The sequence below is a fragment of the Melanostigma gelatinosum genome (assembly GCF_949748355.1).
Source record: "Melanostigma gelatinosum genome assembly, chromosome: 2".
NCBI lineage: Eukaryota > Metazoa > Chordata > Actinopteri > Perciformes > Zoarcidae > Melanostigma > Melanostigma gelatinosum.
Genome location: NC_136635.1, coordinates 29,721,550 through 29,749,187, shown reverse-complemented (window position 1 = coordinate 29,749,187; position 27,638 = coordinate 29,721,550). Strand labels below are relative to the sequence as shown.

The window sequence follows — 27,638 nt, the reverse complement described above, 5'->3', positions numbered from 1 at the left end:
GGAGAAAATAATAATAATTAGAAAAAGCTTTGTAGTTTTGCAACCATAACCCTGTTATTTTGTTTTAGCTCTTAACAGAACAAAATGCTTCCACACAGCGTGTAATGCAATAGATGTCGGAGGAATGAATTAAAACCTTGCAGTTAAAAGCTGTTCATTTGAATAAGATGTTGCAGATGCAGCGTGAAGCATCTTAGAACAAAGATGGAACAGTGTGTCCTCAAAGAAGTGCATCCACACAGTATCCATGCAAAGCAGCACTTCCTTCCCTCCTCCCTCCTCCCTGCTGTCTGTTTTTTTCCCTCTAAATTGCAATACCTAAAAATGGCACAAGCACAGCGCGGCCGGCTATTTTTAGAATCCTGTAAGGGAACAAGATGGTTGCAGAGGAGCTGAAGTGTATGCACAGACTCCTATAAATACAAGCGCAACACATGCGAGGGCACATTTGCTGCTACACATTTCCCGCCCTTCTCCTCCTTCAGATTCGGTACCGCTGAGGACAAACGGGCTGCTGCATTGCTAATGGACATTATTTATTGTTAGCCCCCTTGGTCTATTCCCGTGCGGCTGAACACGCTCCCCGCTCTGTTTTTGGAATGTTTCTCAATGAATAATTGACCGGAGTGGTATTTTTTGAACGGCCTCGTCTTGGGTGCAGTATATAAATAGCTCATGTCCAGCAAAGCGTGCATGGATGTGTCAGGGGCATTAGGCCTGGGAGCAGGAGCCCTGTTACGTAATAGGCATGTGACTTGGCACACCATAGAGACACTGCATTGAATGGGTGTGTGTGTGTGTGTGTGTGTGTGATGCTCTGTACCCATTGGGTGGTTTCAGAGTGATAGTATACTCACTGGGAGTCCTTTGTTAAGTCTGCTGCAGCTCATTTTATTACTGCCTTCGTTAGAAACTTCCGTGCACCTTTGAAATATTTAAATAATGCACTTTGTTTAACACACATGTTTATGCATACATAGATGAGCAGTAAAGTGTGCACATCCGTGTTTAATATTGATTCAATAAACATTTTCATTTTGGCAAATAGTCGAGCTACATGATGCTGATGAAGCAAATATCCTGAATAGGAAGTGTGGCACTAATCTGGCTATCTTAAGTTCATCAATTGCATGTCAGTAGTAGTGAAATAATCTTTTTTTGTGCAATGGTAAAATCATTGTTACTTATGTGCCAGAAAAACCCGCTTCTGAATAGATGCTGAAAGGTCATTTTCAGGGCGAGGGACGTTGGAAGAAGTGGGCGATGTTTTGAGTTTGTTCTGATGCAAAACTTTTGATGCACAATCCCACATTGAAGTTTGTTATTGCGTATCGTGTAGATATATTTGGCTCGGCGCTGCTGAATGTAGTCACACTGAATGGATGTTGACTCAACGCATTGCATAACGACAGTGAAACTCCTCCTTCGACGTGAAAGGAGATGACTATTTTAAAGACACTGAGACCGAAAGAGTGGAGGAAGATTAAAAATGTCAGTTTATTTAAATGTCTGTCATTTATGGCGTAGACTTCCAAACATTTGCATGTATTGTTGTATTACCATCTGATGTTAGACGATCCAAGATGGCACTCCATCACGTTTTCTCACTTTGGCCTTTTTGCTGTGTTACTTTACCTCCTGAGTCCATCATGTACGTTCCCTTTTCACGTGTAAACATGCATTAAATCTGGAGATATACACACCATGGTAAAATGTCATCATACGTGTTTGATGTACAAAATAAACGGACAGTTCTAGATCTAGATTTCTGTGTTTGAGGTTGAGGATGTGCATCTGAAGATCTCAAAGTCCATAACGTGAAGTAGAATAGTGGCAATTTAAATACACTTCCTCCACCCTTTGCCCTTCATGTTTTGGCAATAATTCATCTAAATACTGCACTGGCTCACGAGACATTCATAGAGCATGCATTGTCTTCTGCTGGGGTGTATTCACGAGGGATTTCCTGGCCGTTTATTTGCAGCTCAGTGTAATAAAAATATATTTGCCTTGTGGGGACAATAGTTTTCGCCGCCATTAACACCAAAGTCCCTTCTTGTCTCCCCTCCCTCTTCCCTGTTACCTTTCCTGCAGCCTCAATCAGTCTGGTTCCGTGGTGCAGGTCTTTAAGTCTGAAATCACCCCTGACTGTGTTAACTGCTTCACTGTCGCTTTAGTACCACGGACAGCTCCGAAGTAATTCCACTATCTCCACAGCATGCAGCTGTGCCACTGAAGTTACAGACCTGCTCATACAGATAGGTGAGAGGAGGAAAGAAACGACTTATTGGAAAGTTGTTAAGCGAGTTCTGCTGAAGGCATTGTCATTGTGGAACACACTCCCATCTGTTTGTTTTCTTCTTTTAAACCTTTTTACATTGCACATCTTACATCTGTTCTTACACTTTCCTGTTATAAGGATTATGTGAACAGTTGTAAATCAAATACCAGATCATGTAAAAGTATAATTCCTAAATCTTAAACAGTCCTAACCAGTCTGTAAATAAAACATTCTCCATTTACAAAACTAAAAACAATGATAGTTTGGATATCAAAGGGTGTGTAGCTTTTACGGGGATCTAATGGCAGAAATGTAATGTAATGTTGAAATGTATATTTTCTTTAGTATATAATCACATAAAAATAGGATTGTTTGTCACCTTGGAATGAGCCTTTTATATCCACATCCGGAGCGGATTCTCTTCCCGAAGCCGGCCGCCGTTTTTCTACAGTAGCCCAGAAGGGACACTGGCTTCAGAAGAGACATTCTCACATCTTTCTCGGCATACAGGCTTGGCACACGGTAGAAGTTTCAGTTGGTTGCAAACTGCAACCTCGCCTCCAGATGCCGCCAAATCCGACACACACTGCACCTTTAATACCTTGTTTGTGAACCCTCCATTATCAATGGTGCGAGGGAGCTGCATGGTAACTTCAGGTGGTCGTGGAAGACCTCTGAGTGCCTGGTATCATCCCTCAGGGATTGCAGACCATCGTAGTTATAGTCAACACCAAGGTTCACTGGTCTGTAAAATGTATACACAGGCTTGATTATTTTAAACAGATTCTATTTGCATTGATGAAATCTGAATCCGAAATAACAATAATGCATCAATTGTTAATACAAGACAAGACAACACAAAACATACAAATGCAATGCCAAGGAAATCCTCCTACAGGTTGCAGCTTTAATGAATGAGACAGCGATCTCATTCTTAAAGAGACACATTGATAAAGAGGAAGAAAACACAATCTGACGAGGATGGTTTTATATTTCTTCTTCTTGTGGGGGAAACCAGATCCAGCCATCTCCGCCTGGAAGCACCCCCCCCCCCCCTGTGTTTATGTTTTGCCCTCCCGGTAGTAGGCTACCCTGAGCTATACAGAAACCCGCAGCGCCGGGCATGTGGAGTATGGGAGTTAAAAATAGCATCATCGGTCGGCCAAGCGCCGCTCCGTTACTACGCGTTTCAGCATTCTGCCCTGTGCGGGGGGGGGGGGGGGGGGGGGGGTCTGCAGGACCGAGACCGCGGCAGCCTGTAACGAGCCTCCTGCATCATCACACTCTTGGGCCACACTTCTGGGTCCGCTGGAGGCGTGAACCAGAACCCGGAGTCATTTAACACCTTTACAGATCACAATTAAGAGTCGATGTTTGAGGGGGAAAGCTTCGCGCATTAATCGGATGTTTGGTGTCTCATTGTAGCCAAATGGAGCTCATAATTCCCTCCACGTTGTGTTATGTGTGTGTAACATGCAGGCCGATACGTCTTTGCTTCCAGTCACATGAAAGAGAGGTTTGACCACAGCCAGCACACAATGGCCCCTCCAGTGTTAAAGGAGGAGAGGACTGTGCCTTCTTCAGCCTATCCGCTGCTATTTTACATTTTTTTCCAGCGGATGTTTCATTGGACTGTGGCTGTTTTTTTGTATGTAGTTTTTTTTTAGCCACCGTATAGACAACGGGGGCTCCTGCTTCCACCTTCAAAGTGGGAGATTCTCCACCTGACGTCAATAGTGACTGACGCAGCCCCCAGGAGCAGGAAGTCTATTTCATTCTTCTATTTATTTGGGGGTTCTTCAAACATAAAAGTAGGCTGCGTAAATATAATATGCAATAAGCTAAATACAAAATACAAAATACAAAGAAATAATAATTGTAGCTTCGTGTGAGCATTTTAGTCTTTTTTGATAGGCTCTGTGCTCGCGCGCGTATGAGTGTGTGTGTTGTGCAGCGGGTAGCCACCGTGCAGCAAATTTAAAAAAAAAAAAGCAAAATTCTGCACACTTTCCGTGACTCCGTCAAACAATCCGGGCCGTGCGGTTTTCCACAGCAGCATCATTATGAGGGAGATGCTGTCGCGCGCGCATTCGTCGTGCAGGGGAGGGCGGGAGAGAGAGAGAGAGAAACACGGGGAGCTCGCGCCCGGTTCTCAAACGCTGCACGCTCGAAATTCCTCCAAGGAACCTCTGCGAGCTTTTTTTTTTTTTGCTTTTTTTTTTTCATCATCACGCGCGAGCTAAAAATAGAAACGGGGTTGGATCGTGATCCAGAAATAGATAGGGGGCATCACTCCTATAAAAGGCACACCATTCAACAGTACAGTGTGTGCACAGTTTGAAGAAGCGAAAAGCTAGAGCGTGTTTTATGGAGAAAATTTGCCTTTTTCTGTCTCTTTTCTTGGTACTACTTTTCGTGTTAAAGGAGCCTCCGCTGCTACAATGGTGAGTTCTTGCTGCACCTGTTTCCCTTTTTCACCCCTTTTCTTTAACACCCTGCTATATGTGTGCTTTTTTAATTTTTTATTCACACCACTGCAAAACGTAGGGCAGTAGCAAATGTTTGATTGTGTGCGGAGAGAAACGCGTTGTCATGAGTGTTTTAAAGTGGATTTCTGCTATTTTTGCACCATGAGGGGATATCAAACCGATCTACACGGGAATCACCCTCAGTTATGACGAAAGAAAAAGGGTGGATGTCAGTTTGATTTAGTTGATAACATCATTGTTATTGTTGTTGGTTCAGGATGTTCTCTGTTATCGAATAAAAGAGATGTTTTGGGGGGATTATTTTGAAGATCATTCAGAGTGAGTGGGGGAGCTGTCCTCTGGCTGTGGTGCTGAAGTGCTCTTTTTACACGGAGGATCCTGACAATACCACTGTGGGCATTTTCTTCTGATAAGTTCTATGCACCCGGTTTCACATACAGTTTTGATACCTCGTTCTCGATGCTCGCTCTTTCAATCTGTGTCCGTTTTTAAACGTGCAAAAAAAGAAGAAGAAGCTCCATCATCGCAAATCTTTTTTCCATGCAGAAGCTGAAGGGGGCGAGCGGCTCAGCTACACAGCGCTGACTTTACGATCCCATCCTTGGTGTGCAGGTTGTTGTTTTTTTTCTTTCTCCCCCTTTTGTGCACAAGGAGTCTCGAGTCGTGACTGCTAAAAGTGAGTAAGGCGCGTGCTGCGTCAGTGGCGTCTGGCTCCGGTGCGCTCGAGACAGATAGGAGAGGGAGGATGTGTGTGTGTGTGTGTGTGTGTGGGGGGGGGGGGGGGGGGGGGGGGGGGGGGGGGGGGTCGTGACCGGCTGGGAGACGCGTCCACGAATGAGAAAAAGGGCTGGACGGGCCCAATGAAAACGGAGCGAGGGTGGGGCCCCCCTTTGCTTCGGCAGCTGGAGATTCGGAGCCAAATTAACCCTTTGCAAATAAAAGGAAACTTTACTATTAATGAAACATAGAGGCGCTGATCGCTTTCAACTCGTGTTTTTTTTTCTCCTTCGGTGTAAAAACGATCGACGTGGGGGAAACCGCACATCAGACACCGATGCTTTTTCGTTTTTTTCCCATGTTGTGAATTATGTTTGGTTTAATATCGCACTGGTGTCCATAGTGGATGTTTGAAGGGGGGGGGGGGCTGTCAGGTGCTTTGGCCTCCTGCTTAGGTGCTCTTTCCCCCCCTTTTGCATCACTATTGGTGGACGACGAGAACGTCCCGTCCAATGAGATCCGCGCGGCCATCCCTCCGCTGCGCGTTGAAGCCCGTATAACAGCAACGGTGATGCCGCCTCTCTCCTCACCGCCGCTCTTTTTAACAACAAGGCTGCGCGCTGCTGCAAAGCAACGCCGAGCCTCCCCGGCGGATTTCTTTCGGTCGCCACTATCTTATGGAAGACGAAAAAACAAACAAAAAAAACCCTACGAACGCCTTCGTGCACGAACGCCCCTCGTGCACACACAGCGTGTTGTAGTGTTTCATCTGGAGACACTTTTTTTGAGGACGAGCCGTAGACTCGGAGTGGCATGTTGTCCGTCACGAATCTTTTTGCGGTCTGGGCTTGCTGTGCATACATGACTCTGGGAAGCCCTTACCCCAAAAAGCATTCGTGGAGGATCTGAACGTCGCTCGTTCACGTTGTGAGTGACCAAGAAGTGAAAGTGCTGCCGCTGCTGTCAGAGACTATGGGCTCGGTTGTTCTAACACCGAGGTCTGGACTCACTAAAGTCTACATCCTACAAGTGTGACCCCCCCCCCCCCCCCAACCCACCCATTGCTTTTCTTCCAAACACGCTCCGATGTCAAAGAGAGCTCGGTCGCCCAAAAATAGCACGATGAACATGAATCCTCTCCAGATGTGATGCACGAGGAAGTGAGCAAGGCCCCGGGTCAGAAGGGGGGAAACTCCCCCCCACCCACTCACACATACACACACGCACACACACGCACACAAACACTCATTCAGCAGTCCTCGGATTGTCCGGTGCTTTGTGATGTGTCTATATTGTGCACAATGTTGGTTTCTATTGTGCTATAAATAAACGTGTCTGAAAGAGAAACAGATGAGGGGGATTGTTCCACAACACTGCAGAAATATATTATTATAATAAAGAAAAATATTGTTTTTTTATTGGCTAATTATTTGGCTTTAGAATTACATCATAATTTGGTCTCTGCCTGGTTATGCCTTCCAACAGGATGCATATTTCTAATATACAGGTTATTTTTGGCAACGTGTTGTTTGGATTCTTATGCTGACTAAACATCTGGGACGTATGCTGACAGATGTGTGTGTGTGTGTGTGTGAGGGGGGGGGGGCTTGATTTAAACACGCTTTAAATCAGGATTCTGTGGGTTTTTGAGTTTTCTGCATTGATGTTTCAAAGAGAAAATGATGCACTGGGAATGATTTTTTAGCAGAAACCTGCAGGTGCACTTTCGTCACTTTTGAGTTTTCTTGCTATTTGAATATTTTGCATTTTTAAAATACACCATCCACAGGTACAAAATGCAAATTGGAAAGTGCAATCATTGCTATACATTCACAGAATTCCATATGATGTTGTTAACGTTTAAACTTTAGAGTGTTGTCTTCTGCATTCTGTTACACTTCCCATGATGCACCCCAATATCACATTCGTTTTCCTTCTGAACAGTTCTCCGTACAATGATGATATATCTGCTTCTGCTTTCTCATATAATCTTTTTTTTCTTTGTTTGTGTTTATGCCTTTCGAACTCAGGTTGTCCCCGTCACACACACTCACACACTACTGGGAGACGGCAGCAGTGAGTGAACCACAGTGAGGTCAGCAGGTGGAAATCCACAGAGTGAGTGGGAAAACAGTCAAAGAGAAGTAAACAATAGTTTGTCATCATATTCAGCAACGACTGCTGTTAACGTGCTCTTGTTTCACGCCTCATGTGTCACCGTGAGATTTTGTTTCTTCCACAATGGAAAGTCACTTTGTCCACACAACCATTCCTTTTATTATCTGCAATAAAAAACAGGGTGTCTTCTTATCATTGGCAAGCTTCAGGATGAGTCCAAATCACAATAGTTTAGTTTCTATTTAGGCTCAGCGCTAAAACAAGGAGAAACTGCCACAACAACGTTGTGATGACTATGAGCCGTTTGCAGCTGGAGAAAATAGATACTGTTAGATCCTGGGGTACTTCTGGCCCGATACGGGGCTACTTACTGACTCAGCTCTCTATTAAAAAATTGTCGAGCTGGTGTTCTTGCGAGGGAACTCGCCTGGCTCTGCTCACTGCCGTTACTCCCGACGTCGACCCTGCTTCCACCGGTCTGAGTGCACTCGGCCGAGGGGCCACCCTGGCCCCGGGCGCTCCTACCAGTCGCGTCGGTTATGGCAGCTTCCCTCTTCTGGATCCGTGCTCTTGGTAAATGCCAGGTTAGGTTTTAACGGCTAGGATTACTTCTAAAACCGTAAGGGATTGTTAAGTGGATTCGGTCTCTAGGATAACCTTACAGAACTCAGTTGTTAGACATACAATGGATTTAACTTTTTACTGCCACGAGGAACTTTTACTACGTAAGCAAATAAATGCACTTGAGAAATTTACTTTAAATGCAGATTAGATATTTAATGAAGGTTATATTTAGTTAGTTAGCAAGGGTTAAGCTACAGCTCAAATAAAATGTTACTACACTTGATTAGTTATCTTAATTTTCTTCTTAGATTATACTCATTAGTTTTTAGATGCCGAGACGGCCCGGTGGGAGCTGGGTTTCAATGGTGCGATGAAAAAGTTATTTTGGAGTTGTTAGGAGCGAAAGGTCCGGCCGGACCCTCGGTCCTCCTGCTCTCGCAGCGGAGTCCGTTCAACAGTCCTCAAGGCTCAGTACAAAGTCTTTCTAGGACTGCCGCGTTCCTCCGTTGTTCAGTTGTTAAAGTCGAGCAGTGGGGAGAGGAAAATCTCCGTCTTTCAATCTTTGTCCACGAACAGCGGTCTTCTTTTCGTGAACAGAGACGAAGTCCTCGAATACTTCAGTGGCGATCGTCCGTATCTTCTTCTCAGAGCGTCTGGACGGCTCGTGCAGAAATCCCGTCTTGCTGTTTGCAAGTTACTTCTTTTATAACACTTTTGGGCTGCCTCTCCCGTCTCTCCCCCCTCTTCCCCAACACGTCCTCCCTCAGCCCATGATTAACATGACATCATTGATTTGGTGCAAGTGCTTCGAAAAGTACCAAACTTTTGTGTGTGTGTGCATGACGAAATCACTCCAACTTGCCTGTCTGGGCGCTTACTTAATCAACCTCTGCGCGTGTCTGGGTGTTCAACATCTGTTGTACTTCCCCTTTTCCTTCACACACATTTCTAACACAGATTAGTTATCATAATCACAGTTACAGTTGTTAATCACTTTACTTAGTACACATTTGCTTATAAAATGATTATTGATCTCATCCTTCATCATTATTGTGCTTTGTGTCTTTTCTTCTCAACCACCGTTATTTCCCCATCCCTTGAAGCCAACACCCTGCTTACTTCCTCTTTCTCCGTACTTTCTACACCCAGACTGCACTACACTCAGATACACATATTATTATTATTATCAGGTTTACATTTGTTAAAATCACTTTACATTTGTTATGTAATACACGCTTGCTTTAAAATGATTATTAGATTTCATCCGTTAAACTATAATTATACGCTTTATGTCCCTTTAGCCTAATTTACATACCGAACATGTATTCCCTCATTTAAAGCAGCTTCCCTGGGATCTCAACTATTTTTGACAATACACATGGAGGAATGACACAGAAATAATAATGACAATAATACATTTTATTTGTGTAACGCTTTAAAAGGTATACTCAAATGCACTTTACATGTTAAAAACAGAAACAATGAAAGCGATAATAATATAAACAAGAGAGAAAGATGACATTATAACAGTAAAAAACAAAAACATACATAACTAGCTTCGCAGGTTAAAAGCAGATTTAAATAGATGAGTTTTAAGTGCAGTTTTGAAACGTTCATAATATTTCAATGTAAAAACAGTGGCTTTGATGATTATAACTGCAAATGTAAAAATCAACTGTTTGGTCAAATCCTCCACACAGTTGTTAATAAGTCTTCAGAAGACCAGATGACCCTCTTTTAAACTTGCACTGAGACGTATTTTAATGAGAGTCACTTAATACAGGAGCTCTGGCTAAAGGGGTACCGGGGTCTGACGTACGGCCATGATCAAAGAGAGAACCTCCCCCCCCTTATTTCCAGCTGTCTCTGGAGAGTGTGAATGTGTCTTAAGTCTCTCTCTCTCAGTGATTTCCCCTCCAGGCCATTTGTTTTTTTATCAGCTCACCTGCTTAAAGGAGAAGTAATAACAACGACTCAGAATAAACTCACTGGTCGGAAGACTCAGTCTCAGTTTTGAAAAGTGTGAGGACGGTAGCTTTGGTTAAAAACACAAAAATGACAAAAATTGTGAGATTATGAGATGTAACAGTTTAGAACCACATAAAAAACAATTCTGTAAAAAGTGTTCGATGAAAACAATTAGAGAAATACTATTATTAAATGATATAACTGTGCACAGAGTGTAAATATGTGTGTGTGTGTGTGTGTTTTTCTTTTTACAGACACATCATTTTAGGTGTCATTCTAAACGTAGTCGTCCTCGTCCTGATCAAAAAGATTTCAATTTGTTTTTGCGTTTTCTTTTTGTGAGAACCCCACAGCTTGTAATGTTCCACACGGACATTTCTAAATGTATTAGGATATGCCCTCTCTTATTCTGTCTTTAACGTTCTCCTTTTATTCACTTGTATCTTCTGTGACAATACTATCACGATTTAACTCTGACATTGAACACATTGAAATCTTTTTATTTGAAAGACACGACACAGAGCAAGCTGTGTATAAAGTTAACGTGCAGCCATAGTGTTAACTTTGCAGGTGTGTGTGTGTGTGTGTGTGTGTGAGAAGGAGCAATAGAAAAGCCTTCACAGTTATTTGTACACAGTCTGAAATTAGATATCATGCAAGTGTGCAAGCATTCACGGCAGCCTATGCAGTATATTTTTGATGAGTTTGTTGAGATCTTACACTGATGGGTAAACATCACCGAGCACACCGAGGCGAACACGTACAATCAATCAACGGGCATCATATAGAAAGCGGTAACACCGAGCAGAGGAAGACTTGACGCTGACGAAATAAAACAATCTGCAACTGTTTGGTCTCACTCTCTGTGGGTCAAGGAAATATTTAAACTGTTGTGAACTGGGAAACAATCAGATGCACGTTAATTGTTCAGGCTCCAACAGCAGAATTGTCCAAATGTGGAACCCCTCTAAATATACCAATAAGCTCAACTCCTCATTTTTCCTCTAAATGATTGATTTGTGGTCAGTCTTCACATAGTAATCACATAGGAATGTGTGTGTGTGTGTGTGTGTGTGTGTGTGTTATAATTAATTTCACATCATTCTGTCGTATCTTTTCACATTTTTTGGACTGGATACAAAACTTAAATAAAATAGTTTTTAAGCATATCCCAAGAATGAGTTCATGTTTAAAGGTATATTAACCTCATTTGCTCTGAGTATTAATGGATTTAATTGTATACTGTTAACTGTGTGTGTGTTTTGTTACAATATTAATAATGCTTTTAACCATTTCTATTCAGCAGTGTTATAATAAAAGCAGTGTTAAACCCTCCATCATGTCTCTTTATTGATCTGTGCATGTGTAGTTTTAGTAACTTGTAACCAGTGGGTGCTTTTTTTTTTTGTGCTGTAAAACAACACATGGAAATAAACATTAATAAAAGCTTGTGACTGAATATGCAGAGAAGATACAGAACGACGTGTATTATCCTGTAAAATCCACAAAGAACAGAGATTATATTAACTGTATTATTTCTTACAATTGTTCCATGAATGTGGCGTTCTTCCTGTATGTGTGCGTTTTCCGACAGACGTATCCAAGTTCCATTCTCAAAAAATACCAATAAAAACAGATAAAAACAATGACATAATGATGAGGAGCTGTCCATCCACACGTGGTGCTGAATTTCTGCTCGTATAGTGCACAATGTCGTGTGATTAAAATATGTCCATATACTTACACATATTAGCCGACTGCTTCTTTTCACATGTTTTGTCGAAGCCACGGGTCAAGTTCTCGCTTCATCATTTTATCAATGCAACAGTTTTTGGCTCTCCATCCGCCTCACTCCCACCGGCTCACACGTGGACATCGGGGCCCACTGTACCCGCCTGCAGCCTCTCGTGATCGGCAGCTGGTCCATTTATGTCCGAGATGGCGCTTTAATCTAAATTTCATTCAGGTCCCTTTGAAAGCTTGCAGCCAGCAGTTTAGACTCCTGTTTACCATTGCTGCATTTCTATTTTTAGATGCAATGCTCTTATGTAACGCTCACTCTCACATTATGGACCACTGCTGTCTGCTCCACTTGGCTGAGTTGTGTGCTCCCTGTGTGTGTGTGTGTGTGTGTGTGTGTGTGTGTGTGTCTGTATACGAAGTTAGATTCAATGAAGTCTTGTAACTTCTCGAAAGTAAAAAGACATTAAAAGACAAGGGGAAAAAACTGATTCAAGCCAAAGTAGCATACGTGTTTTTGGGGAAAACTGTAAAATCAAATAAACAAAATATCTGATTAAAAAAGTCCCTCATGAGACTGTTTTACTATTTAGACCCACATTTGGGCCACTTTGTTAAAATACACTTTAAAAAATATTTCTAATTGTCAGGGGGAATAAGGTGTACAATACATATCATGAATTTATTGTGTCAATGGATTTATCACAGTACTGTCAGTATATTCATGAATACTGCTAATTATTTTAAACCACGTATCAGTATTGCTGATATGAGTATTTCCATAAAAAACAAAAAACATTGCAAAAATGCTTGTTGCAATATAATCTGCCAGCTTTCATGCACCCTCAAAACAACCGGACAGGGCACTGGCTTTTAGGTAAAGTTTAAAAAAATATTATTTCCACTTACATAACTCCATAATCGTGAACGGCTGGGATTTTCATGTTGGATTTTTATTGTTGCATTTTCAAACAAAGTTTTCAACATACTAAAAAATAGTGCCAAACCTCACTGTAAAACATTCGGGTGAAACTGAATCATTGATTGTCTTTTTTTAAAACAGAGCCAGGCCTATCAAATAAGAACCTTGAAGATATAAGTAATTTTAAAAAGGCATAACATAATATAACCGCCCCAAAAATGACATATCACATACCTTTTAATAAAATAAAATAAAATATATTTGTATTTATAAAATACAGGACCTGTGACAGGGAGGTCTGAGGTAAAACACCAGGTGGTAGTAAAGCTCAGATTATTTTGCAGTTTGCCTTCTAAACCAGTAAAAGAAGAAGAAAACGGACCAATCACAGACAGCCAAGCGCGGATACGGAAGCGGCCAACGCGGAAGTAACGTCCTGATTCCTTATTTTCGTCACACGCATTTGCACTTTGAGCGTGTCTTACTTTTTTTCGACTAACACATATATTACAAGTCCAGACGTTACAGGTATCAGATCCTACAGAGACAGAGGCGCGTGTGGTTTCAGGTATGTGGTCCAGCGGGGAAGCAGTGTTACGGACCGTGGAGACGCCGCTGCTCTGGCTCGGTGCTCTGACCGCGGCCTGGCTGTCCGTGTGCTCCGTGTACCGGCTTCTGACCGGGATCAGGGTGTGGGTGCTGGGCAATGGACGGCTCGTGTCACCCACCAAGCTGGGGAAATGGGCAGGTGAGAAACTGTGCATAATAGCAGATGTTACTGTCTAACGTTGAGATGGTTCATGATATATATATATATATATATATATAATGTTGGTTAAGGACAGGAATGACATTGTTTGGTGCCCTGGTGGTTCCTCTGTAAGTTAGATGAGCGTCAACTTGAATTTAAAGGAAATAAAGTCTCTCTAAAGTAATATTAATGATGATAATACGTCTGCATTGTTGTATTAACTAACCATTCTTTCTGTAAACATGAATGGTCCTTCAAGAGAACGTGTATGCTGTAGTAGGCTCCGTTATCTATTTGAATTAATTACATTTTAGTTTGAAAAACCAAAAGCCCAAATCATTTTGTTGTAGCTGCACGCGAGTCTTTGTCAGCACTGTTCACTGACCTCTTCTGGATGAACGCGAGGGTTGCGTCTCTGACTCCAGCTGAATTTGGCAACAATACTTTGTTATAGTGTTTTAATCCTTTCGCAGCAAACATCATCTTTGTATTGAATACATTTAAAATGTTTAACGCACCAACACGTGTTTGGACCTTTTTTTTTTAGATTATCAGCTAAAGATAACGGGCTGTTGAGCAATGAAGCCTTTGACCAACCTGCCAGAGGAGCTGCGTCCAGGAAACACCTCCTGCTTTTAATACGTATATCATAAATACTGTTGTCAACGTTCCTGTAGGCTGACTACATTTGTGGTGACTTTATTCTGCATGAGAAAAATTACTTCCGTGTTTGATACAACTTCAATTTGAGAGCAATAGTTTCATAACTGCATTAAAAAGAGAGGAGTTTCTATTATTCAAAATGAGAATGTAGTCCAGTCTGGTACAACACCAGCTACACCTATGACCTCAGATATAGATATGGTATAGATGAAGTGACAGATATCCATAAACTCTATATACATTTGGTAAACTTCATGTAGCTGTTAATAAACTTCTGGATGCAAGCAGACACATTTCCTTTAATGATGTCAACGTGACACGAACAACCTGCACAGATTGCATAATAAGCTTAATAAGTTTCATGACCCGCACTGGTGCTTGTGACGTCTCCAGTCTACTGATATCTGTTGTACTTCGTTGTCAGTCTCAATCCGTGGTCATAAAAGAACGGGCAGCGAATGATCAGCCTTTTGTCACCCGGTGTCCACTGCAGTACATCTCGTCACGGGATTACGGCTCGAGGGGATTATCAAATCAGACTGAATGCTCTCCATCTGTCCCTCGCTCACCGGCTGAACCTTGAAGTTTGAACCGCTGGGGATAGCTTCAATGTTTGTCTGCTGTTCAAGGTTCACGTCACAATATGACCAAAGCGCCGCAGCTCGTAGACTTTTTTTTTTTTCTGAACAACGATTTGGAAAGGAGGAGTATTTTTTAGATGCAGTTATTTTACATTGCATCCTTCACGGTCAGTGGAAATCACAAGATGTCTGATTCTGGTCAAATCTTTCATGCATCTGTAGATCATATTTCACAATCCTAAATCAATAATTTTTATTATATTACTATATAATAAAACATATCTGGATTCACAACAGTCTTTTCAGCTGTGTGCTCATCAGTCTGACAGACAAACCCAAAGGATGAGGATGCGTGCTGAAAGTTGCTTTTGATCTTTCTTTAGTGTGCAGCTAAAAATGGAAATGCGTCAGACGGGTTTTTTTGGATCAGGCTCCACATGCGCAATGATTCAGAATATCCAACGAGGCAAAGCAGCCCGGCGGCTGCTCTCATTCACAAAGTTTGTCTCGCTGAAGTGGACTTGATTTAGAGGATGGCCTGATTACGTAAGAGGACCAGAGCCATTCATGAATGAGAGTCCGGGTCCTCGGGCCTCTGGTTCACTGCTACTCACGTCCCACTTTCCTGAGTGTGTGTGTGTGTCTGTGGCAGTATAACAGGGCACCATTGTAATGGTACCCTAATGAATGAATGAAGGAATGAATGGCGTCTTGCTATCTGAGACAATGCTTTAATTATTTTTAGCATCTAGAAAGAAAGTTACAGCCAAGTCTATTGCTCACAATCATCTCAGTGCTTTTATGACGACGTCATATGTCCGCATGCTGTCTGATTTAAATGTAAAGTCCGGTTTAAATATTCTAACATGTGCATGAGTGCAAACCTCGTGTAGGTTTAGCGCTAGGTTCCTTCATTTAAAGTGTGTATTAAAACTCAAATTGCTTAATGAACAAAAGCCTGTCGGTGTCACAAAATATCCCCTAAACATCCCTAATTGTAGTCATTGGTAGAATTAACTAAACATGTCGTCCGCCAATTATTTCTGCATGAAAGCCCCCTCCTCTTCCTCTTCCTCCTCCAGTGGAAAGAGAAAGCGAGGCTGGAAGTAGGGCAGGACTCTGGCTTTTATTTTGGGTGCAGAAAGAGACGATTTATTCCCAGCCCTTCAATTATTTTCAACAATGGAATGTTGCCGGCTATCAAACCCAACGCCCCCGAAAACGGTGGCACGCAGTAGCGCCATCATTAGAGCAGCTAGCCAGTCTAACCTACATTCAGCAGAAGACGGCGCTTCCTGAAATAGACCTGCTTTTATTTGACTGAAGGGAACATGCACTCGGCTGTAAAAGCTTTTTTTTTGTTTTGTTTTTTCTGTTCCGACTGCAAAACAGCTCATTCTGATACATCTAAAAATAACCCCGGCCCATGTTTCCCTCATCATCGTGCCTGCAGACCTGACATCGCCCCCCCCACCCCCACCCATTTCATCTGTGCTATTTTTAGTTGCCCCCAGGATCCCCCGTGTTTCGTGTTTGTCATTTCCGCTCTTCTTTCCTCCCCCCCCCCCCCCCCCCCCCCCGGCTTGGCTCTGGCGCAGCCCCAGAGGATGCTCGGCACCTCGGCATCATCTGTACTGAGGAAGATCACACGGAAAGGGGAGATGGGCACGGCGAAGGGTAGCGCCACAGATGAGTAAGGGAAGGAATTAAGAGTGTCCTCGGAAGGACAAAGCTCTCTGCGGGGATGCTTGTATTGGGCGATTGCGGCAAAAGCACAACAATCTCATGAAAGCAGCAGTGGTTCAGGTGTGTGTACTGCTCTGCCATATAATTCTCAAATGGAAAACTAAAAGACATATTTAATTAGGATTGCGCGAAGCCAATATGCCAGGGTTGTTATCAAGGCTGTTTGGTGCTCTGTGTTGGCAGACAGCCAGAGTTAAGGCGACAAAATGTAGTTTCAGCCGCAGTTTATATATTATAACAAGTGAGACTAAAAACACCAAGTGCTCGTGTTAGTCGTGCCTCCGTAGAAGATGATCTTTGTCCCAGCATATCAAAACTAAATGAACGAAGCTTTAGTGTGAAACAATAAGTCCATCGATTTTATGTGCCCGGCAGCAGACCCCACTAACTCTTACAGGCGTCGGCTTTTGATTGGCCAAACTGAAACCACGGTTGCCACCTTGCACTATGCAGTCATGAAAGATTTTATTACCAATAAAATTCTTTATGGTTTGTGTTTAATTTGAAAACAGAATTTGAATCTCAATCGTCGTCACGTCCGCCCTCAAGTCATCGTTGACAGAGTTTCCTGAGACAAAGTTAGTTTTGAACACTGCACTTATGTCGGTGCTCCTCGCGTATAGTATTTAATCAGCATACGAGTCTGAGAGCCCCACTAGAGGCCCCTAGAGGCCCCCGCTGCTCAGTGCACCCAAGCAGACTGATGTGGTTTGAACCGAACGACCAATATTCCCATCTGAAGTGCACTTCACTCCCACAAGTAGGTCGCACCACAATGCAGGAAAACACAATTGCTGTTGACACTTAAAAGCACAAAGAGAAGAAGAACATGCAAGTTGACACAAAGAGCAGAAGAATATCTTTAAGCAGAGCTCTACAGGTCAAACGGGGTGACGTCCTCGCTCTCCTCCTCTCGTCCACTTCCTGTTATATTTAGCCAGCGGTGTGATGAACGGCTCCTTCTGAAAGATGGGGATTGCTAAGAATAGGCCCCCTCTCTTTGTCCTCTTTATTCACCTCTGCTGCTCTCCGGGTATACTCATCTATCCACACCGACGTTCAGCCCTTCACCCTCCAAAGTCGTTCTGTGTGTTTCTTTTTGCCCTTGCGCTGCACTTTCCAGGGATCACTTGGTCCGCCGAGCAGTCCATAACTCTGACGTCTTTGAATCATTGGATTCATGTGGTGCTGAAGTTCCTGTGGGTGGCGCTCTTTGTCTGTTCTTACATGGAGGCTGTTTCAGCAGCAGATTAACGCCCGTTGGTTTGGGTGTCCACGTACTTTGGCGACTGTAGAAGTGTAAACTTATTTAAAGAAAGCGTAATAATGAGCCGGACAGTTTTATGTTGTTTAGAATCTGTAGCTTGTTCTCATAGCGGGAATCCTCCAGTGAACACGGAGAAGCACATGTTGCCTTATTGACGTCTGCGTTTTTAGTTTTGATTCAGGACATTACATCATTTGTCCTGCTAACTCCGCCTCTGTGTGTCCTTCTCCATTTTAGTTGTGACAGGAGCCACAGACGGGATTGGGAAAGCTTATGCTGAGGAGGTAAGATTCCTCCTTACCTCAACCACATGGCGGAGTTTCTCTGTTTCTGTCACACACATACGGAATATTAAATACTTCCTAAAGTTGTGACTTGGTTTTTTTTGGGAGTGCGGTAAATTCACCACCCTGCAGTTTACAGGCAGCAGCCTAAATCTTCAAGATGCAAAGGAGAAACCTGTTTGACATTTTGAATAGAAACTACAGGTGCAAATCAAATGCAGAACACGTTTACAGAACTACGAATACAGTGACTGAACTCTCCTTTATGAATGATTTGATGTTCCACACACACACACACACACCTTTTGTTCAATGCCACTTCCACTGTGAATTGCACGTGTGTTGCCTTTGTTGACATGTTTATTTCCTGTTTGCAGCTCGCCCGCAGAGGCTTCTCCATCGTGCTGATCAGCCGCTCTCAGGAGAAGCTGGATGACGTGTCCAAGGCGATCTGTGAGTTCTATGAATATTAATTTAATTCATTAGTTTGTTAAACATGCCGACAAAAAAATGCTGCCAGACATGGAAAGTCAATCGAGAGTGAGGATGGGTGTTTTGTTTTGACGCGTAGCGTATATGCATCATGTTTAAATACAATATGTCGCTCAATATTACTCCAGTTAATCCATCAGTCTAACTAATCCCACGTCTCACAGTGGAGGGAAATCAACAGGACGTCTGGTCGGGAGGCACATGACTAATGTAGTGCATGTGTTCGGTCTGACAGCTGCTGGAGTGGCGTTCAGTCTCACTGATCCGTGCTGCCACTCGGCCTCATTCATCCTCAACCCCAAATGTTGCATCCATGTTGCACTGTGCGACGGTCCGACGGGGCTAAATGACTCCGATGAAATGATATTGAATTGCGTGTTTTTTTCACCGGCGGTCCGCTCATTGAGTGGCGATTCAGCGGGACTGTTATGCTCCTTCGCTGTGAGGCAGTAAAGCCTCCTGCTGGAGCTGAAAGTGAATCTGTCCAATTAAATGAAAGCTGCCTCTTCAGGGAGGGATATCCTCGTTGATGAAGGATTATTTCAGGCTTTACGTTTTTTTTCTTCTTCGCTCTCTCTCTCTTCCAAAGTGACTGTTTGCCAGCGATGTGGTCATTCATAATGTCGGTCTTTCTTTGCTTTACAAGTGTGCAACATTGACGTGTTTCGTGCTTTCAGCGAGCAAATGCGGCGTGGAGACCAAGACGATCGCGGCAGACTTCAGCTCTGTAGATATCTACTCCAGGATTGAAGATGGACTTGCGGGACTGGAGATTGGAGTATTGGGTAAGACTCGCTCGTCTCACTTTTCACAGAAGTGAATTAGACGGTCGTAGGAGATTACACATTCAATCTGAATCAAGACCTGCAGACATCAGGGATGCAGTGAAATGGTGAATGCAATCAGACGGGTTAATTCTTCAGCCCTTTGCTGCCCTCCTAAGATTGGAAAGCGGAATTCCACACCACAGAAATGGCCCCTTTCCTTTTCATCCATCGGTTTGACATTCAATGTCACTGTTCTTGTTTTCCTCTTGTTAACAGTGAACAATGTTGGAACATCATATTCTTACCCCGAGTTCTTCCTCAACGTCCCCAATCTCGACACGGTAAGTTAAAGCTATCCGCCGCGAACGTATAAAATATATCGACGAATGAAATGTCTGGAAAACATTTTACAAGATTGAAAGGAATAGAAGCGGTGATTCAGCACATCCCATAATGTCTTTTAAGCACATCTTATTTGGGTCAAATCTAGCTCCAGTGTGCTTTACATGCGCACATCAGTTTTCTGCTTTTTGCTGAATAAACTGATTCAATGTTGCACTTTTATTTGATCTGGTATGACTGGAAACGTGCTGACTTATTGTAGTTACACGACGTTGCTTACCTGAAGCGAGCCTGGTGCTGAAACGAGGCCACAAGAGGCCACTACAGGACGTGCAGTAGTGAAGTGTAGCTGTAGCACAAGAGAGGACACTTCTGAATCCGTTAGAATTCTGCCATGAATTAGACATATGGTGTTTCTCAATTTAAAAGATCATTTTACACGTTTAAAAAAAAAGTCTCATTTTGTTGTAAAACTGAAGTATGAGACCGTGAAAATACATAATTAGAAAGATCACATGTGAGAGAAGTCTCTCTCTGTGTGTTTGGCAGCTGGATGTAAAGTCATTTACACCATCTTCAACACCTGCAGTTGATTTTTGAACAGAATTGTTTACATTTCCGAAAAATGATGCACAAACGCAGCCTCGCCCCAAGTTGTAGTAATGCTCCTGATCTTGTTGTTTCAGTTCATCGACACCATTGTCCACATTAACATCACGTCCGTGTGCCAGGTGAGTGTTATTATTTTAAAAAGAGGAAATAAATTTGTATAAAGTCTTTCCCCTTGAAGATGATGTTTACTAGAGGCACATACAGCCTCGTGTCTACATTATTTTCATTACATTACTCTCGTATAGTTGACTTGGCGGTAGCTAGCGGGGATCATGAAGTGCTTCAGTCGGCACAACCGTGGGCTCTCCCTGTTAGTCGAACGACTCGCTGTGACGTCCGTGTTGCCTTCGAGTAATTAAGTGGCTGAGGTGGTTTGAGATCCGCTGACGGGTAGTCCCTCAGATGATAACAATGAGAACAATAAAGAGGCACATAAGCAGCAGGAGGACATGCAGCGTAGTCGGTCGCTTCTCCAGGTTCCCAGAGCAACAGCTAAAAGTCCGTCCACTCTCTTTACGCTTAATTTATGTCATTCAATATTTCTTCAAACGGCTCCCTCTGCTATCATTATCATTCCCTCTCTTTGTTTCTCTTCCCTCCTCGACCACCTCTCCACACGCAACCCACACACACCTCCACACGCAACCCACACACACCTCCACACACTTCTCCACCACACACACACACACACGCGCTAATTAACTTTTTTGTTGTTGTCTGTCGATGCTCTCACTCTGTTTCTCACACTTGTCACCTCTCTCTCTCTGTTGTTTCTGCAGATGACACGTCTCGTATTACCTCGTATGGTTGAGAGGTAAGTTTGTCTGATATTAGCACTAATTGATCTGTTGAGACATTACTGATGTCTGTGAGTCTCTAATAATTAACGCGTGCACAAAGGTGCACATAGTGCTTTGAGTTGAAAATGATGATGTCTTATTATGTCATTGTTTTATGGGGTTGTGTTTAAGTCATTCCTCATTTTAAACATGAATGAATGTATGTAAGAGAAAGGTGTGAAAGTTGATACTGCTCTCATATCTGTTTGTTAAATATGAAGCTGGAGGCTTAGCTTAGCTTAGCACAAAGACTGGAAACGGGGGAGACCGTTAGCCCTTCTCTGTCCAGAGATTTAAAACAAAATATATATATACCAACACCTTTTTAAAACTCACTTATCAACATGTAATATCAGATCTTCACTGAAATATGCGCGCATGAAACTTCATGTTACGTATATTTGACTATCAGATAGTACGACAGAGTTTTAATTATCAATGGAAGAGGCTCTCTTTCATAATACGTACTGTATACTCTGCATTTAGGTTATTGTGACATGATGGAACATATACATCTATATATATCTGCATTACAACTGATTGATACAATTCTCAGATCAGTTTTGTTGTGGCTGAGTGAAGTCTTTGCTTGCTACGCCGTCATTACACGTACAAAATGATTTTATTCCTCCAAACATAATCTGCCTCGAGTTTAGATTCAATATTGTACGAAAGCCAAATGTTTGAATATGGATCGAACCGTTCCTTTTGATCGTATCAATATCTACCTGCTGTGCTTTGATGTACGACGAGAGCAGTTTACAGCTTGCAAGCACACAAAGTGCCGCGTCCTCTACTGGGATTGGTTGTCAGTGGTTGTGCCCCCCCCCCCCCCCCCGTCTCTCGTGCTTTGCGTTTCCTGTCAGTATAAATGAGCTTCTGCTTATATTCCAGGAAGAAGGGGGCCATCCTCAACATCTCGTCTGCCAGCGGGATGTACCCTGTTCCCCTGCTCACCGTCTACTCCGCCTCCAAGGTAATTGCAGTACACGGTTTATGACCTTTTAGCTGACGTGTTGTCTATAAACGCGTCCCGGCATCATAAACGGTTTACACTACACCATAGACTGTGGTCCGTGAGGACAAATCCGTCTTTGTTGTCGTGCGGTGAATCGTTCCGTCTCATAGTACACATTGAGGTTAAACGAATCGACTGGGGCAGTTGCAACACCTGCATTATTGACGAGCCGACAGCATTAGATTACAAGCAACCGCGGCCCTCGCGTTCCTCTCCTTTTTGCTGCACATTTCTTTTTTTCTTTTCTTTTTTTTCTTCTGGTCACCGAGAGCTGAAACACGTTCAACGTTTCACTGTCACACGTGTCACTCGTTTACCCAGCCGTCCAATCGCAGTGAAGGAGGGGGCGGGGACAAGTACCCTCAAAGACCAACCTTTAGATCCTACATGTAGGCTGCAAGTTCTGAACAACAATGGCGGAGAAATGAATCTGCCCTCTCTCCCGATGTGCTCCAGCCTTCCCTTCAGCCAGAGCAAGTCCTCTACCTCGTGCCGACACTGCGGCAGACATAGCAGGCCCTCCAACAACGTGTCCAAAGAAGAAGTCAGTCGAATTTAACGTAATAAACCCTGAAAAAGGCAAACACGTCTCCGTCATGGTTTTCAATTAAAGTCGGCAGCAATCTATAACAAAGTGATGCTTATTCTACATAACTTATAAATGAATCATTTCTTATTTTCTTTGGCATTTTTATCATATAGAGATATGCGCGGATGATTGCTGTGTGGCATGTTGATGTTGTCTAATGTCAAAGACAATTCATTAACGGGCGGGGAGTCCGGGTAGATTTCTCTTAGACCTCATTCTACTGTAAAATCCAACACATTGTTTATATATATATATATATATATATATATATATATATATATATATTTTTACCTCGTACCTTTTTTCATATTTGCTGTTTTAATTGTTGCAAAAAATAATACAGTGGGTGACTAACTCGGGTCCCGAGGTAGTGTACCAATTAAAAATGTTTACAGGAGCATATGGCTGTCTCGTGTGTGTGTTTTTGTTAGCCTAAAAAAACACACTTTAACTGATTAATTTGCTGGCGTCTTAATGCCGGGTCATTTTCTGTCTTCTAAACTCGGGTGTCAGCAATGCAAGTTAAAAAAGTGCATCCAAAATCCATCAAGCATGAATCTTCATTTTAATGCCCAATTTAACGATCGTCTCAGTTCATTACACCTGCCGTTAACATTGCGAAAGCCCATTGTACTTGAACTCTTTGTGCACGTATTTCTTCTTAGCTCGCTTCAGGACTGCAGCTTTTGTACTCGAAGTGTTCTTGTTCTTTTGGGAATAGAAGTGCAACGGTGCAACATCTTTTTTTTTTTTTCTTCTTCTGGAACTGTAGTTTTGGCCTTAACGACCTGCCTTTATTCAATGTAGGCATTTGTGGACTTCTTTTCTCGAGGACTGCAAGCTGAATACAAAAACAAAGGCATCATCATCCAGGTAAGTGAAGCAACCTTCGTTCTTCTGCTGTGAGCACACGGGCCTTTTAATGAAGTCTGCTGCTTCACAATGATGGTTAGAAATGCAATTTGTAGGATCCTTAAGGCTTAAGAAAAACACTGAACCAAGATATGAAACTAGACACCTTGTTCATTTCTGTGTCTTCCCCTCCCCCCCCCCCCCAGAGTGTTCTGCCATTTTTTGTCGCAACCAAGCTGAGTAAAATCCGGCGGCCCACGCTGCACAAGCCCAGTCCCGAGCGGTACGTTTCAGCCGAGCTCAACACCGTGGGGCTGCAGACCCAGACCAATGGCTACCTGCCCCATGCCATTGTGGTAAGTCTTGGTATGTAATGCTGGTAACACAAAACAAAGAGTCTGATATAAAGACACACCGTGTACTTTCTTTCTCCCAGATCGTCACTTCGGGCTTCCTTTTGAATTTCACACAAAGCAAGCCGCCAGATCTTCCTCCGCACATTGCAGTCCATTTATATAATGAGCCGTGAACAGTTCAAATCTGACTGGCTGTCAAATGTTTCATTTTAACACGACTGCTCCGCAGTAACGGAGTAATAGTCGAGGTCTGTCATGGCAACAGGAGGAAAGTGGCTCCAAGTTCACGTTGCACATAAAGCGCTTCCTACCGGCTCATCTCCACTCACTGACTTAATGTGACAACAGTTGCTGAAAAGCATCGATCACGAGGTGAACATCCTCTGGAGTGATGCAGTGGGATGCGCCTCTATTACGTCGCGTACTGTGTGCATCCTGATACTGCGATTACTCTGCGGAGACACGAGCATCAGAAGTGAGACGGAAACACAAGTTGAGTTCAGTTAGTTCAGGCGTCTTCTTCATAGTCTTCACTGTGTGACCTGCATATCAATGCTTATGTTTCTTGATATGCACATCAATAACCGCAGCGATCGTTACAGTGCCCATGGGGTCAATAAATCGTTAGACATAAGCGAGCCGCTGTTGATTCGGTGCGTTTGGTTGCCGATGAGGTAAACTCTGTCACCGGCCTTTATATTTAGCGAAACCACAAGCTTGTAGCGTCTGCTCTGATTATCTGATAATCCCTCTCTCTTCAATTGTGCAGCACAGCTCTGACTTCCCCAGTTATAATCCGCAATTCACCGGTATGATATTCAGACTGCTGCAACCTGGAAACCTAAATAATAATAATAATAAGAGACCATCTTGCCAAATCGGGCCAGGGGCGTAAAGTGGGGGGCCCTTCCCAACTTCCTGCCCCTTATTGCTGGCCTTAGTTTGGTGACAGCAAATTCAGCATTTGCGTAAAGTATGGTGTTCGTCCCGTCGTCCCCCTCGCTCGGACCGAACCCCTCTTCCAACTCAACCTACATTTTCATCTGGACGCCTGTGAAGTTTGTGACTGCGTCCTCGCGTTTGACAAAATCTGACCACAGACCGAAATATAAACGGCTGGTAAAGTACTCGAAACAGCCTCTGTGGTAGTTTACTACAGGAGGTGTCTTCAGGATGTCATTAGTATGTAGCCCCCCCCCTACCTCCAGCACCGTTTCTTGGAATAACACCCATTTTCGAACTCAACCCTCACTTTGAAGCTCAACTCCACGCCTGTAAAGTTTCGTGGCAGCATCTTACGCGGTTGTGACACTGTTGCTGTCAAAATGGGTCCACAGACAGACGACGCGAAATACAAACACCTGGCACAAAGTACTGAACGGCACTCCTGCAGTAGCTCCAGCACCACATCATGCCATGAACCCCACACACACACACACACACGCACACACACACACACGAGCTCTGCGCTGTCGCCGCCGGTAATAAAAGTAAATGGATATGGAAGTGAAGCGCGCTCCAAAGAGTGTATCGCCCCTCTCAACCATGTCCATAATTCATTATATGGATTTAATTATATATCAATTTAGAAAGAAATAACACATTCCAGCTTTAAAGTAAATCAGTGTGAGAAATTAAAATAATGCAATTAAGAGGAAATCTGTATTGGTGATTAAGTGAAAATGGTAAGTCAATGAGAGAACCATTTATGATGCGTCATAAAGCTGCCACTTACTGAAGAAGATTAAAAACCCAAGGTTTCTTCAGAAGGAATAACTGCCGTTGTCTGACTTAAAGCCGAGTTAACCTTCACTACGGCTGAAGCAGAAACATTTTATTGCTTTTTTTTCTACTGCCTACTAATGCGCAATATATGAAACAATAATTGCGTATTTGTTGAATTTGTCCAGAAAGATAAGTTCATCATGATTTAAAAAGAAAATGCTGAAATTAAATTAAATTTCTCTGTGAGATGCTACCGGAGAGGCCTGTGTCAAAGAATACCTCCATCGGCATTAAAACAACACAATTGGCTGCATTTTCAGTCGCTTGCCACAATTGTTGCTTCTGTGGCTCGGAAATGAATAATGAATGTTAATCTGTTGTTTGTAAATGCCACCAGCTGACCATGTTATTTCCCTCCACAGGGCTGGGTGACTACTGCTCTGCTCCCTACCAGGATCCTCAACAGCCATGTGATGGGGGTGGTTTTGTCTCAGCGAGCTCACTACCTTAAGAAGCAGAAGCAGGGTTAGACGGACCTGCTTGGCGGCCGGGGACGGAGGGGACCAGCCGCGTTGACTCGCCCCGACTTGCCGCCTTGGCGGGGACCGTAGAAAGAGCAAATGTGACAGTTTCTAGGCAACGCCTCGGCCTCCCTCCCCTCCCGATAACTCCCTGTCAACGGCGACGCGACGTCTGGCCGCCGTCACGTGTGTTCAATCCGAGCGGTTCTGTGAAAAATACCGAACAAAGTGGCGCTCCTCATCGGCGTGATCGGCTTTAACGAAGGGAACGCTAATGCGGAAACTAAAAAGAATTCCCCAAACCACCCGTCTGGAGGTGGTTCTTAATTACTGGTCACGCTTTCTGCAGCACTCGAACAATATTCAATTCGATTTAAAAGGGTGTTTTTGTGACATTAATAGCTTCTTTTTTTCATTTCAGAAGTTTCTTCTTGAGCCCCAAAATCATTGTTGACGGGGCGGTGACGGGGCGGTGACGGGGCGTTGACGGGGCAGTGACGGGGCGTTGACGGGGCAGTGATGGGGCGGTGACGGGGCAGTGACGGGTCCGCGTGTTTAATTTCACCAAACCTCATTTCATCTGTGGAACATTTAATAGGAGGAGGCTCTGCAGATGAATGACCAGCACAGACGGAGACGTTTTGCTGGAATATGAAAATGTGCGTTTTGTTTACAAACTAAATATATTTCCTTCCTAAAATGTTAAACCAGACCAAATGTACAGACGAGACCAACCGAACATTTCTTTTTCTTGTTTTCAAAGCCACACGTATGTGGAGTTTGTGTGTTCATAGAGTAGTATTCCTGTTCCATTGATTTGTCTTGGCTCAGATTTAATTTATACTGCGTTGGTCCCCGCGGGCATCTTGTACTGTTTAGGTGCAGCAGCAGCAGGGGACCGACTTATGTCCTCATGACCTTCAGCATGAGACGTATTCCTAATACCTGCCGCGCCTGTTGTTTTGTGGCGAAAGCGGAGCAAACCAGAACACCTGGAAAACTGAATTGCATTTTGTTCTCAATAAATTGGAATAACTTCAGTCATCCGTCTGCTGTCTTCTTTTGCTCGGTTTCGCCTTTCTTTTTGAATCGTGTGGCTGCAAGATTTAGAACCTGGAAGGGAACGCATATTAGCCCATATTATGCTGAAATCATTGAAAGGCCTGATAAGAGAACAGTTCAGGGTTTTATTTCCTAACGAGAGGAAATCTGGGAGTTTGGAGGCAGACATCGCATGCAAAAGTATCTGTAAATCTCCTGTGTATCTCTGTCTGATACCATCAAACCCCAAAATCAAATAAAAACTACAGTCTTGTGTGTAACACAAACGCCTCATACACACTGTTACTGATCAGCTCGTATACCTCCCTCGAGTGGTTTGTGCCATTATTCGTCATCTTCACAGTCCATGCAAATGTGTTGCCTTCTCCTCCT

At 43.3% G+C, this 27,638-nt stretch overlaps 1 protein-coding gene across 2 annotated transcripts; it reads left to right on the top strand.

The window, feature by feature from the left end:
* The first annotated feature begins 13,218 nt into the window (after positions 1-13,218).
* On the top strand, positions 13,219-27,244 carry hsd17b12b (hydroxysteroid (17-beta) dehydrogenase 12b). 2 transcript variants are annotated; one of them, XM_079281814.1, is made up of 11 exons: positions 13,219-13,547; positions 18,045-18,091; positions 18,469-18,544; positions 19,261-19,368; positions 19,627-19,691; positions 20,379-20,423; positions 21,084-21,118; positions 22,038-22,119; positions 23,558-23,623; positions 23,809-23,958; positions 26,106-27,244. In XM_079281814.1, the coding sequence occupies exons 1-11, from the start codon at positions 13,370-13,372 to the stop codon at positions 26,211-26,213; spliced, it is 960 nt and encodes a 319-aa protein (XP_079137940.1). In that variant the 5' UTR covers positions 13,219-13,369; the 3' UTR covers positions 26,214-27,244. The 2 variants fall into 2 exon arrangements, with proteins under 2 accessions (XP_079137940.1, XP_079137941.1); XM_079281815.1 differs by having other exon boundaries at positions 23,809-23,968.
* Positions 27,245-27,638: the final 394 nt, after the last annotated feature.

Bases quoted from the DNA above. Each gene is read 5' to 3' on its own strand.
- hsd17b12b (XM_079281814.1), top strand. From the start codon at position 13,370: ATGTGGTCCAGCGGGGAAGCAGTGTTACGGACCGTGGAGACGCCGCTG. The intron at 23,624-23,808 runs GTAAGTGAAGCA...CCCCCCCCCCAG, and splicing joins ACAAAGGCATCATCATCCAG to AGTGTTCTGCCATTTTTTGT. The intron at 23,959-26,105 runs GTAAGTCTTGGT...TTCCCTCCACAG, and splicing joins ACCTGCCCCATGCCATTGTG to GGCTGGGTGACTACTGCTCT.